Source organism: Aphelocoma coerulescens, unplaced genomic scaffold, assembly GCF_041296385.1.
Source record: "Aphelocoma coerulescens isolate FSJ_1873_10779 unplaced genomic scaffold, UR_Acoe_1.0 HiC_scaffold_339, whole genome shotgun sequence".
Taxonomy (NCBI): Eukaryota; Metazoa; Chordata; class Aves; order Passeriformes; family Corvidae; genus Aphelocoma; species Aphelocoma coerulescens.
Window position 1 is genome coordinate 21,501 of NW_027183682.1, and position 13,157 is coordinate 34,657.

A 13,157-nucleotide genomic window follows, 5' to 3' on the forward strand; every position below is an offset into this window, starting at 1 on the left:
TGGCGGGAGGGGCGCGGCCAATCAGAGCAGAGCGCGTCGGGGGGTGGGCGTGGTTTGCATAACGAGCGCCGCGCGTATGCGCACAAAGCCCCGCGCGGGGCGGGGGGCGTGGTTTGCATAATGAGCGTGGCGCGCGTGCGCAGAGAGAGAAGCGAGGGCGAGGGGGTTGAGGGGGTGTGGTTTGCATAATGAGCTCCCGGCGCATGCGTGGAACGCGGGACGGGGCCGGGGAGGGGGCGTGGCTTGAATAATGAGCGCGGCGCGCGTGCGCAGATGGCGGAGGGAGGGCGGGGGGGGAGGTGCCGCGCGCCCCGGAGGGGGCGGGGCTGTGGCGGAGGGGGCGGGGCCGGCGCGTGCGCGCTGAGGGAAGGGGGCGGGGCTTGGGCGGAGGGGGCGGGGCCTGGCGGGGGCGGCGCGGAACGAGGCGGCACCGGACGGAGCGACCGCGGAACCGGGGGGGGGAGCCCGGGGGGGGCCGCGGCCATGGCCGAGCCCGGGCACGGAGGTACCGGGAGGGGCAACGGGCTGGGGGAACCGGGCAGGAAGCGCCGGGGAGGTCCCGGGAGCGGCGGAGCCCTGAGGGAGAACGGGGCGGGGGAGCCGGTACCGGCGGGGTGAAGCCCCTCGGGAGTCCCGGTAAAAGAAGGCGGGGGGGGGGGGGGTTGGAGCCGGTAAAGTCCCGGCGGCGGCGGTGCTGGAGGCCTCGGGAGTGCCGGTAGTGGAGCGGGGGGGGGGGGGGAACACCGGGAGTGCCGGTACCGGGACTGGGGGGGGGAAGCGGAGCCCTGAGAGCGCCGGTACCGGGGGGAGCTGCGGGCGGGACCGGGGGGAGCTGCGGGCGGGACCGGGCGGGTTTGGAGCCGGTTCCGGGCGGGTTTGGAGCACTCAGAGTCCCGGCACCGGCAGCAGCGGCAGCAGCGGCAGCAGCGGGAGCGGGGGGGAGCGCGGAGAACCGAGGGGATGCGGGGGGGGGGGGGGGGAACCGGAGCCGGTACCGGGCGGGATCGGAGCCTCCGGAGCGGCGCCGGTAGCGGCGGGGTTGAAGCTTCGGGAGCGCCGGTGGCGGGGGGGGTTCCCCGGGGGAAGCGTGGCGGGGAGGGGGGGGGGCGGTGGTGGCGGTGCCGGGGGGGCTCCGGGACAGCGTGCAGGGAGCGGGGCAGCGGTGCCGGTGCCGGTGCCGGTGCCGGTGTGTGACCCCCCCGTCCCCTCCCGTTCCACAGAAGCGCTGCCGCCGCTGAAAACCGAGCCGCAGGTGAGGGGGGGGGCACCGGGCGGGGCGGGGGACGGGGATTCCCCCTCTGTTCAAGGGTCCGACCCCTCCCGGGGCTCCCGGCCCGCACCGGGAAGGGTCCGGGGGGGGTTAACGGGAGGGTCCCGGTGTTCACGGGGGTCGCCCTCACCCTCCGCCGGTACCCGTAGCCCCCCGAAAAGCGGCGGCGAACGATCGAGGACTTCAATAAGTTCTGCAGCTTCGTCCTGGCCTACGCAGGGTACATCCCGGCGGCCGCTGAGGTACCGAGGGAGGCACCGGGAGGGCACCGGGGGTTACCGGGAGGTACCGGGGAGGCAGCGGGAGAGCCGGGGGGAACACCGGGACGTATCGCGGGGGTAGCGGGAGGGCACCCGGTGCTTGCGGGAGGTAGCGGAGGGGCCACCGGGAGAACACCGGGAGCTACCGGGAGCTACCGGAGAGGCACCGGGAGGTCCCGGGGAGGCAGCGGACGGGGCTTTCGGGGCACGGGAGGTTTTTAAGGGGAGCCCCGGGTCCCTAAACCCCACCTTGGGTTCCCCCTCCGGTTTCCCCCCCCCCCCCCGGTTCCCCCCGGCCCCGCCGCCGCCCCGGCAGCTCCCGGCGTGCCCCGCGCGGCCCCCGCGTGATTGACAGCCGGCCAGGCCCCGCCCCTCCAGCCCGCTTGGCCAATCGCGTCGCGACCCCGCCCCAAACCCCGCCCACCGCGGGAGGGTCCCTGAGGGGGAAGCTCCGCCCACGCGCCGCCGACCAATGGCGGCGCGCTTGGCGTGGTCACGCCCCCTCCGCGCCGCGGGGGATGCCGGGAGGTGTAGGCGTTGCTCGGCGGGAGGACTACAAACCCCGGCGTGCCTTGCGCGGCGGCGCCATGTTGAGGCGGGGGTTCGTGAGGGGGTAACGGGGGGGATTTCGGGGGGAGATTTTGGGGGGTCCTGAGGTGGATTTGAGGGGGGGTTTGAGGGGTTTGGGGTTGGTTTAGGGGTTCTGGGGCGGACTCGGGCTGAGCTTGGGTTTCTTAGGGGGGATTTTGTGAGTCCCGGGCTGCATTTGGGGCTCCTGGGTGGGTTTGGGGGGTCCTGGGTGGGTTTGGGGGGTCCTGGGTGGGTTTTGGGGTCCTGGGTGGGTTTGGGGGGTCCTGGGTGGGTTTTTTGGGGTGAATTTGTTTTTCTTGGGGTTGGTTTTGTGAGGCTCGGGGTAAATTCGGAGATGCTGGGGTGGATCCGAAGGTCCTGGGGTGGGTTTTGAGGTCCTTGGGCGGGTTTGGGGTAAATTTGGCTGTCCTGGAGTTGATTTGGGGGGGTCCTGTGTGGATTTTGGGGGTCGCGTGAGGATTTCGGGGCTCCTGGGGTGTGGATTTTGGGGGTCCCGTGCAGATTTTGGGGCTCCTGGGGTGGATTTTGGGGTTCCTGTGCAGATTTTGGGGTTCCTGGGGTGGATTTTGGGGGTCCCATGCAGATTTTGGGGCTCTTGGGGTGGATTTTGGGGTTCCTGTGCAGATTTTGGGGGTCCCATGTGGATTTTGGGGTTCCTGTGCAGATTTCGGGGCTCCTGGGGTGGATTTTGGGGGTCCCATGTGGATTTCGGGGCTTCTGGTGTGGAGTTTGGGGGCTCCTGGGGTGAATTTGGGGGCTCCTGGGGCAGATTCCAGGTGTCCCGTGCAGATTCTGGGGGTCCCGTGCAGGTTTTGGAGCTGCTGGTCTGGATTTTGGGGATCCTATGCAGATTTTGGGGCTCCCATGTGGATTTTGGGCCTCCTGGGGCAGATTCCAGGGGTCCTGGGGTGGATTTTGGGGGTTCCTGTGCAGGTTTTGGGGCTCCTGGGGTGGATTTTGGGGCTCCCGTGCAGATTTTGGGGCTTCTGGTGTGGATTTTGGGGGCTCCTGGGGTGAATTTGGGGGCTCCTGGGGCAGATTCCAGGTGTCCCGTGCAGATTTGGGCTCCTGGGGTGGATTTTGGGGGCTCCTGGGGTGAATTTCGGGGCTCCTGGGGCAGATTCCGGGTGTCCTGTGCCGGTTTGGGGCCTCCTCTGCTACATCCGAAGCTCCCACAGCAGATTTTGGGGCTCCTGGGGTGGATTTTGGGGCTCCTGGGGTGGATTTTGGGGCTCCTGGGGCAGATTCTGGGTGTCCCGTGCAGATTTGGAGGCTCCTGGAGTGGATTTGGGGCTCCCATGTGGATTTGGGGGCTCCTGGGGCAGATTTTGGGGCTCCTGGGGTGGATTTTGGGGATCCCATGCAGATTTTGGGGGTCCCATGTGGATTTCGGGGCTCCTGGGGCAGATTCCAGGGCTCCTGGGGTGGATTTTGGGGGCTCCTGGGGTGGATTTTGGGGCTCCTGGTGCAGATTCCAGGTGTCCCATGCCGATTCTGAGGTTCCTGGGGTGGATTTTGGGGGCTCCTGGGGTGAATTTTGGGGCTCCTGGTGCAGATTCCGGGTGTCCCGTGCCGATTTGGGGGCTCCTGGGGTGGATTTGGGGGTCCCGTGTGAATTTGGGGGCTCCTGGTGCAGATTCCGGGTGTCCCGTGCCATTTTGGGGCCTCCTCTGCTCCCTCCGAACCTCCCCCAGCAGACTTTGGGGCTCCTGGGGTGGATTTGGGGGTCCCGTGTGAATTTGGGGGCTCCTGGTGCAGATTCCGGGTGTCCCGTGCCGATTTTGGGGCCTCCTTTGCTACCTCCGAAGCTCCCCCAGCAGATTTTGGGGCTCCCGTGCAGATTTTGGGGCTCCTGGGGTGGATTTTGGGGGCCCCTGGGGTGAATTTGGGGGCTCCTGGTGCAGATTCCAGGTGTCCCGTGCCATTTTGGGGGCCTCCTCTGGTCCCTCTGAACCTCCCCCAGCAGACTTTGGGGTCACCTGGGGTGGATTTTGGGGATCCCGTGCAGATTTTGGGGGTCCCATGTGGATTTCGGGGCTCCTGGGGCAGATTCCAGGGCTCCTGGGGTGGATTTGGGGGCTCCTGGGGTGGATTTGGGGGCTCCTGGGGCAGATTCCGGGTGTCCTGTGCCGATTTTGGGGCCTCCTTTGCTACCTCTGAAGCTCCCCCAGCAGATTTTGGGGCTCCTGGGGTGGATTTGGGGGTCCCATGTGGATTTCGGGGCTCCTGGGGCAGATTCCAGGGCTCCTGGGGTGGATTTTGGGGCTCCTGGTGCAGATTCCGGGTGTCCCGTGCCGATTTTGGGGCCTTCTCTGCTACCTCCAAAGCTCCCCCAGCAGATTTGGGGCTCCTGGGGTGGATTTGGGGGCTCCTGGGGCAGATTCCGGGTGTCCCGTGCAGATTTGGAGGGTCCTGGGGTGGATTTTCGGGACCCCATGTGAATTTTGGGGCTCCTGGTGCAGATTCCGGGTGTCCCGTGCCTATTTTGGGGGCCTCCTCTGCTACGTCCGAAGCTCCCCCAGCAGATTTGGGGGCTCCTGGTGCAGATTCCGGGTGTCCCGTGCAGATTTGGAGGGTCCTGGGGTGGATTTTCGGGACCCCATGTGAATTTTGGGGCTCCTGGTGCAGATTCCAGGTGTCCCGTGCCAATTTGGGGGCTCCTGGGGTGGATTTGGGGGTCTCGTGTGAATTTGGGGGCTCCTGGTGCAGATTCCGGGTGTCCCGTGCCGATTTGGGGGCTCCTGGGCTGGATTTGGGGGTCCCGTGTGAATTTGGGGGCTCCTGGTGCAGATTCCGGGTGTCCCGTGCCCATTTTGGGGCCTCCTCTGCTCCCTCCGAACCTCCCCCAGCAGATTTGGGGGCTCCTGGTGCAGATTTTGGGTGTCCCGTGCAGATTTGGGGGCTCCTGGGGTGGATTTGGGGGCTCCTGGTGCAGATTCCGGGTGTCCCGTGCAGATTTGGAGGGTCCTGGGGTGGATTTTTGGGACCCCATGTGAATTTTGGGGGCTCCTGGTGCAGATTCCGGGTGTCCCGTGCCATTTTGGGGCCTCCTCTGCTCCCTCCGAAGCTCCCCCAGCAGATTTGGGGGCTCCTGGGGTGGATTTTGGGGGGTCCCATGTGAATTTTGAGGCTCCTGGTGCAGATTCCAGGTGTCCCGTGCCGATTTTGGGGGCCTCCTCTGCTCCCTCCGAAGCTCCCCCAGCAGATTTGGGGTCACCTGGGGTGGATTTTGGGGCTCCTGGTGCAGATTCCGGGTGTCCCGTGCTGATTTGGGGGCTCCTGGGGTGGATTTGGGGGTCCCGTGTGAATTTTGGGGGCTCCTGGTGCAGATTCCGGGTGTCCCGTGCCTATTTTGGGGGCCTCCTCTGCTCCCTCCGAAGCTCCCCCAGCAGATTTGGGGTCAGCTGGGGTAGATTTTGGGGCTCCTGGTGCAGATTCCGGGTGTCCCGTGCCATTTTGGGGGCCTCCTCTGCTCCCTCCGAAGCTCCCCCAGCAGCCTTTGGGCTCCCCTGGAGCGTTCCGGGGGTGCCTTCCCGCGCCCCGGGCTGCCCTGGGGCCGTTTCGGGGGTCCCTGAGCTCCTTTCCCCCCTCGCCAGGACCCCCCCTGGGCCCCGTCGGGCCCCAGCTCCCCTCACGCGCCCGCGGGGGACGCCTGGGGCTCGGCGCCGGCCGCGCTGCGAACCATCGAGACCTTCGTGCGCAAAGCCAAGTCCTCCAAGAAGCGCGGCCTGGCCGCTCCGGAATCGTCCATTTTGGACAAGATGCGCCTCAAAGACTCCCTGTTCGACCTCCCCCCTCCCCAAAACCCCCCGGTCCCGCCGCCCCCCGGCCCGGCCCGGCGGCGGGAGCGGCGCGGGCGGCGCGGGGATGCCGGGGGGGGGCGGGGGCTCGCGGGCCGGGGGCCGCGGGGATTCGCGGATTCGGCTGAAAAAGAGCAAAAAGCGGCGCTGGAAGAAGGGGGAGCGCGAGGGGCCGGGGGCGGCGCGGGGGGCCGGGGGCTCCCCCAGCGAGACGGACTCGGAGGAGGAGCCCCCCTCCCCTCCCCCGCCGCCCCCCCCGCCGCTGCCCCCCGAGGCGGGGAAATTGGGGGGCGGGGGGGGCCCGGGAGGGGTTTTGGGGGGTCCCGGGGGGGTGGGGGTGGGGAAGGAAGGGGGGAGCACGGAGACGAGCAGGGACGGGGACGGCGACGGCAGCGACAGCGAGGGCGACGCCAGGGTGATGGACGAGGACATCATGGTGGAGTCGGGTGAGTTTTGGGGGGAAATCGGGGGGTTTTGGGGTCTCTGGGAGGGGTTTGGGGGGAAATCAGGGGGTTTTGGGGTCCCTGACAGGGGTTTTGGGTGAGATTTTGGGGTTTGGGGTCAGTGGGGGGACGCCAGGGTGATGGACAAGGACATCATGGTGGAGTCGGGTGAGTTTTGGGGGGAAATCGGGGGGTTTTGGGGTCTCTGGGAGGGTTTTGGGGTCCGTGGGAGGGGTTTGGAGTGAGATTTTGGGGTTTGGGGGTCACTGGAGGGGACGCCAGGGTGATGGACGAGGACATCATGGTGGAGTCGGGTGAGTTTTGGGGGAATTCGGGGGGTTTTGGGGTCTCTGGGAGGGGTTTGGGGGGAAATCAGGGGGTTTTGGGGTCCCTGACAGGGGTTTTCGGTGAGATTTTGGGGTTTGGGGTCAGTGGGGGGACGCCAGGGTGATGGACGAGGACATCATGGTGGAGTCGGGTGAGTTTTGGGGGGAAATCGGGGGGTTTTGGGGTCTCTGGGAGGGTTTTGGGGTCCGTGGGAGGGGTTTGGGGTGAGATTTTGGGGTTTGGGGTCACTGGAGGGGACCCCAGGGTGATGGATGAGGACATCATGGTGGAGTCGGGTGAGTTTTGGGGGAATTCGGGGGGTTTTGGGGTCTCTGGGAGGGGTTTGGGGGGAAATCAGGGGGTTTTGGGGTCCCTGACAGGGGTTTTCGGTGAGATTTTGGGGTTTGGGGTCAGTGGGGGGACGCCAGGGTGATGGACGAGGACATCGTGGTGGAGTCGGGTGAGTTTTGGGGGGAAATCGGGGGGTTTTGGGGTCTCTGGGAGGGGTTTGGGGGAAAATCGGAGGTTTTGGGGTCCCTGAGAGGATTTTGGGGTGAGATTTTGGGGGTTGGGGTCACTGGAGGGGACCCCAGGGTGATGGACGAGGACATCATGGTGGAGTCGGGTGAGTTTTGGGGGTAAATCTGGGGGTTTTGGGGTCCCTGACAGGGGTTTGGGGGGAAATCAGGGGGTTTTGGGGTTCCTGGAAGGATCTCAGGGGGATTTTGGGGTGAGATTTGGGGGTTTGGGGTCACTGGAGGGGACCCCAGGGAGATGGACGGGGACATCATGGTGGAGTCGGGTGAGTTCTGGGGGGGACTTGGGGTCACTGACAGGGGTTTGGGGGGAAATCCGGGGCTTTGGGGGTCCCTGGAAGAGTCTCAGAGGGGTTTTGGGGTGAGATTTGGGGGTTTGGGGTCACTGGAGGGGACCCCAGGGTGATGGATGAGGACATCATGGTGGAGTCGGGTGAGTTCTGGGGAGGATTCGGGGGGTTCTGGGGTCTCTGGAAGGGTCTCAGGGGGATTTTGGGATGAGATTTTGGGGTTTTGGGCTCCCTGGAAGGGTCTCAGGGGGATTTTGGGGTGAGATTTTGGGCTCCCTGGAGAGGCTGGGAGCATTTTGGGGGGCTCTCAGGTGCCTTTGGGGCCGTTTTGGGAGACCTTTGGGACGGGAATTCCGGGATCGCAGCGATGCCGGGCCAAACCCGGCTGTTCCCGGGCGCTTCGGGGGCAGAAATCCAGGACATTTCTCCCCATTCCCACAACCTCTGAACCCCCAAACTCCTCCATTTCCCCCGCTTCTCCCCCCTTCTCCCCCTCCCCACCTCCTTGCTCTCATCCCCCAAAAACTTCGGGAGGTTTTACCCAAACTTTGGAATTTTTCCTGATTTTTTTTTTTTAGGTGACGATTCGTGGGATTTGATCACCTGCTACTGCCAGAAACCCTTCGCGGGCCGGCCCATGATCGAGTGCAGCCAATGCGGCACCTGGATCCACCTGTCCTGCGCCAAGGTCAAGAAAAACAACGTCCCCGACGTCTTTTATTGCCAAAAATGCCGCGAGGGACCCCGCAGGGCCGCCCCCGCCACCCCCAGGGCCGCGGGGGATTCCTAAAAACACCCGGAAAATCCCCAAATCCTGACAAAAACAACAACGACAACAACAAAAAAACCCCCCCCCCCCCCAGCGCTCGCCCCACGCGGCCGCGACCCCGAAGGGGTTTTGGGGCTCCCCAGCCTCGGATGCGGGAGGGTTTTTTGGGGGGGGGGGGGGGGTCGGAAGGTGCCCGAAATGGAGAATTTTGGGGGTTGAGAGCTCTCCTGGAAGTGAAAAGGTTTGGGGGGTGTTGGAGTTGTGAGGTTTGGGGGTTGGAGGATCGGTGGAATTGGAGGGGTTTGGGGGTTGGGGATGCTCTGCTTGAAATCGTGAGGTTTTGGGGGTTGGAGCGGTCCCGAAATCTGAGGGTTTGGGGGTTGTAACAATCCCAAAATCTGAGTTTTTTGGGGGTTGGAACATTCCCAAAATCTGAGGGTTTTGGGGGTTGGAACATTCCCAAAATCTGAGGGTTTTGGGGGTTTGTAACATTCCCAAAATTTGAGTTTTTTGGGGGTTGGAACATTCCCAAAATCTGAGGGTTTTGGGGGTTGGAACATTCCCAAAATCTGATGGGTTTGGGGGTTGGAACATTCCCAAAATCTGAGGTTTTGGGGGTTTGTAACATTCCCAAAATCTGAGGGGTTTGGGGTTGTAAAATTCCCAAAATCTGAGGGTTTTGGGGTTGATAACGCTCCCAAAATCTGAGGTTTTTGGGGTCGTAAAATTCCCAAAATCTGAGGTTTCTGAGGGTTGGAACATTCCCAAAATCCGAGGTTTTGGGGGTTGTAACCTTCCCTGGAATCGGGAGGTTTGAGGAGGGTGTAACCCCCGCCCCCACACCCCAAAATCGGGTGGTTTTGGGACCCCCAAAATGGGGAATTCCGGGGGATTCTCGCCTCAGATCGGGAGATTTTGGGGTTTGTAACCTCCCCCCCCCCCAAATTGTGAAGATTTGGGGTTCCTAAATCCTCTAAAATTGTGAGATTTTGGGGTCTTCCCCCCTTGAAAATGGGGCGGTTTGGGGGGGGGGGTTTTCCCTCCTCGCCCCTGAGTCGTGTGGTTTTGGGGTCCCCCAAAATGGGGGATTTTGGGGTCCCAAGCCTCAAATTGTGAGATTTTTGGGGTCCTCCTCCCAAAAATGAGGTGGTTTGGGGAGGTCTTTTACCCTCCCCCCACCCCCCCGAGTTGTGGGGTTTTGGGGTTCCAGTTCAAATTTGGGGGGGGAGGTTTTGGGGTCCCTCATCTGCAGGCCAGGAGGGTTTTGGGGTCCCATTTTTCCCCTGGGGTACGAGATTTGGGGGGGGGGGGGTCTCTTACCCCAAATCATGAGGGTTTTTTTTGGGGTCCCCCACCCCCGGGATGGGAAGTTTAGAGGGGGGCCCCTCACCCCAAATTAAGATTTGGGGAGCTCCCCCCTTGCTAGGGGAGGTTTGGGGGTCCCCTACCCCAAATTATGAGATTTTGGGGTTCTTCACCCCAGACAAAAAGATTTTGGGGGACTTCCCCTCTAAAATAGGGGGGTTTGGGGGTGTCTTTTGCCCCAAATCATGAGGTTTTGGGGTGTCCCACCCCCAGGAGAGGAGGATTCGGGGGCCCCACACACCAGACTTAAGGGATTTGGGGGAAACTCCCCTAAAATGGGGGAGTTTGGGGTCCCCTACCCCAAAATAAAAGAGTTTTGGGGTTTCCCCCCCCCCACCTTCTGAGGTTTTGGGGTCCCAGTTAAAATTTTGGGGTCCCAGTTAAAATTTGGGGGACTTGTCTAAGTTCAAGAGGGCAAAGTTTGGGGGGTGGGGGTCCCACCCCTAAATTGGGGAGGGGGATTTGGGGGTCCCCTCCCCCCCGAACTCGGAGGTTTTGGAAACAAGTTTTTTCATGTGTGTTATTTTTCTAAACGTTCCCTGCACCCCACTTTTTTTGGGGGGCCTCCCCCAAGTTTTTGGGGGTGTTTAGAGCATCATTTTTCCGGGGGGGAGGGGGGCAGGGGGAAGGGGAGCACCCCCAAAATGGGCAGGGTCTGTCCCAGTTGGGGGGAGTTTAAGGGGGGGATTTGGGGGATTCTCCCCCCCAAAAAACCTCCCCCAGTTGGAATTTGGGGGCCCCCTCCCCCCTCCCCCACCACCTTTTACTCCCTTTCCCTCTTTGTTTGAAGGATAATATTTTGGATTTTGGGGGGCTGTAGCCCCCCCCCGTTGTAAATAAACGGCGCCGTTGCTTCGTAGCTGGGGGTGTTGGTGGCTGTGTGTCCGTCTGCTGCAGCCCAAAGCCAAAGGGACGCCCTGGAACGTGAGGGGAAAAAGGGTGGGAAAGGTGAGGGGAGGGAAAAGGGAGGGAAAGGTGAGGGAGGGAAAAAGGGAGGGAAAGGTGAGGGGAGGGAAAAGGGAGGGAAAGGTGAGGGAGGGAAAAAGGGAGGGAAAGGTGAGGGGAGGGAAAAGGGAGGGAAAGGTGAGGGAGGGAAAAAGGGCGGGAAATGTGAGGGGAGGAAAGGTGAGGGGAGGGAAAAAGGGAGGGAAAGGTGAGGGGAGGGAAAAAGGGAGGGAAAGGTGAGGGAGGGAAAAAGGGCGGGAAATGTGAGGGGAGGAAAGGGAGGGAAAGGTGAGGGGAGGGAAAAAGGGAGGGAAAGGTGAGGGGAGGAAAGGGAGGGAAAGGTGAGGGAGGGAAAAGGGAGGGAAAGGTGAGGGGGGGAAAAAGGGAGGGAAAGGTGAGGGGAGGGAAAAGGGAGGGAAAGGTGAGGGGAGGGAAAAGGGAGGGAAAGGTGAGGGGGGGAAAATGGCGGAAACGTGAGGGGAGAAAAGGGAGGGAAATGTGAGGGGGGGAAAAAGGGAGGGAAAGGTGAGGGGAAAAAGGGCGGGAAATGTGAGGGGAGAAAAGGGAGGGAAAACGTGAGGGGAGAAAAGCGCGGGAAACGTGAGGGGGAAAAAGGGCGGGAAAACGTGAGGCGAAAATGGCAGAAAATGTGAGGGGAGAAAAGGGAGGGAAATGTGAGGGGAAAATGGCGGAAAATGTGAGGGGGAAAATGGCGGAAAATGTGAGAGGGGGGAAAGGGCGGGAAATGTGAGGGGGAAAAAGGGCGGGAAATGTGAGGGGGAAAAAGGGCGGGAAATGTGAGGGGGAAAAAGGGCGGGAAAACGTGAGGCGAAAATGGCAGAAAATGTGAGGGGAGAAAAGGGAGGGAAATGTGAGGGGAAAATGGCGGAAAATGTGAGGGGGAAAATGGCGGAAAATGTGAGAGGGGGGAAAGGGCAGGAAATGTGAGGGGGAAAAAGGGCGGGAAATGTGAGGGGGAAAAAGGGCGGGAAATGTGAGGGGGAAAAAGGGCGGGAAATGTGAGGGGGAAAAAGGGTGGGAAATGTGAGGGGAGAAAAGGGCGGGAAAACGTGAGGGGGAAAAAGGGCGGGCGATGGGAGGGGGAAAAAGGGCGGGAGACGGGAGGGGGGAAAAGGGAGGGAAATGTGAGAGGGGGAAAAGGGCGGGAAAATGTGAGGGGGGAAAAAGGGCGGGAAAGTGTGAGGGGAGAAAAGGGTGGGAAACGTGAGGGGGGAAAATGTCGGAAAATGTGAGAGGGGGAAAAGGGCGGGAGAACGTGAGGGGGGGAAAAGGGCGGGAAACGTGAGGGGGACAAAAAGGGCGGGAAATGTGAGGGGAGAAAATGGCGGGAAATGTGAGGGGAGAAAAGGGCGGGAAAACGTGAGGGGAGAAAATGGCGGGAAAACATGAGGGGAGAAAATGGCGGGAAAACGTGAGGGGTGGAAAAAGGGCGGGAAAACGTGAGGGGAGAAAAGGGCGGGAAAGCGTGAGGGGAGAAAAGGGTGGGAAACGTGAGGGGGGGAAATGGCGGAAAATGTGAGAGGGGGAAAAGGGCGGGAGAACGTGAGGGGGGAAAAAGGGCGGGAAACGTGAGGGGGACAAAAAGGGCGGGAAATGTGAGGGGAGAAAAGGGCGGGAAAACGTGAGGGGGAAAAAGGGCGGGAAAACGTGAGGGGAGAAAAGGGAGGGAAACGTGAGGAGAAGATGGCTGGAAAGGTGAGAGCAAAAACCAACAGGAAACAGGTACAAAGTGGGAAAGGTGAGGGGGAAAACGGGTGGGAAATGTGAGAAGAGATGGTGGAAACGTGGCCAAAATGGCAGAAAACTTGAGTGGAAAAACGTGGAAAATGTGAGGAGAAAATGGCATAAACTTGAGGGGGGAAAGGGTGGGAAAATATTGGGAAACATAAGGGGGAAAAGGTGAGCAAAAATTGGTTACTAATGTGATGGGAAAATGGTGAAAACATGGGATGGAAAACTTCAGGAACCGTGAGGGGGATAAAGGGTGGAAATATGAGAAGAAAATGGGGGAAAACTTGAGGGGGAAAAGAGCAGGAAATGTGAGGGATTTGGGGGGTTCCCGAGGTGTCTTTGGGGGACGCTGAAGGGAACACGTGGAACCCCCAAACTCTCCCCAATGTCCCCACAAAACCCTTCCAAAACCCATGGTTCTAATGAAATTTAAGCCTCTAAAGTAATCTATTAATTTGGGGGGGGGGGGGGGGGGGGGGTGGTTTCTCTAACAGGAAACCCCGAAAACAGTGGAAAAACCTAGCGTTCTCTTTAAATTCAAATCCCTAAAAATCGCTTATTAATTTGGGGGGAGTCTCTTCTGAAAACGAATCCTAAAAACAATGAAAAAAAACGAGGTGTTTCTTTACATTTTAATCGTTAAAGATCATTCGTTAATTCAGAAAAAAAAGTCATCTCTGTCGCTAAACCCTTAAGAAAATAAGAGTTTACCTCAATTTAAGCCCCCGGGGGGCCTCGCCCAAGCCTTCAAACCGCTCCCCTCACGCCGCGCCACGCCCACATCAACCATCACCGCGGCAACGCGCCTC

The 13,157-nt window shown here is 61.4% G+C and overlaps 1 protein-coding gene across 1 annotated transcript; it reads left to right on the forward strand.

Annotated features, from left to right (window-relative positions):
* The first annotated feature begins 416 nt into the window (after positions 1-416).
* LOC138101560 (PHD finger protein 23-like) lies at positions 417-13,006 on the forward strand. The gene is given in 7 exon segments (XM_068999334.1): positions 417-505; positions 1,221-1,252; positions 1,420-1,512; positions 5,718-5,998; positions 6,000-6,367; positions 8,096-10,599; positions 12,843-13,006. Coding segments are annotated over 6 exon segments (1,008 nt in total). The 5' UTR covers positions 417-483; the 3' UTR covers positions 8,308-10,599; positions 12,843-13,006.
* The last annotated feature ends 151 nt before the right edge of the window (positions 13,007-13,157 follow it).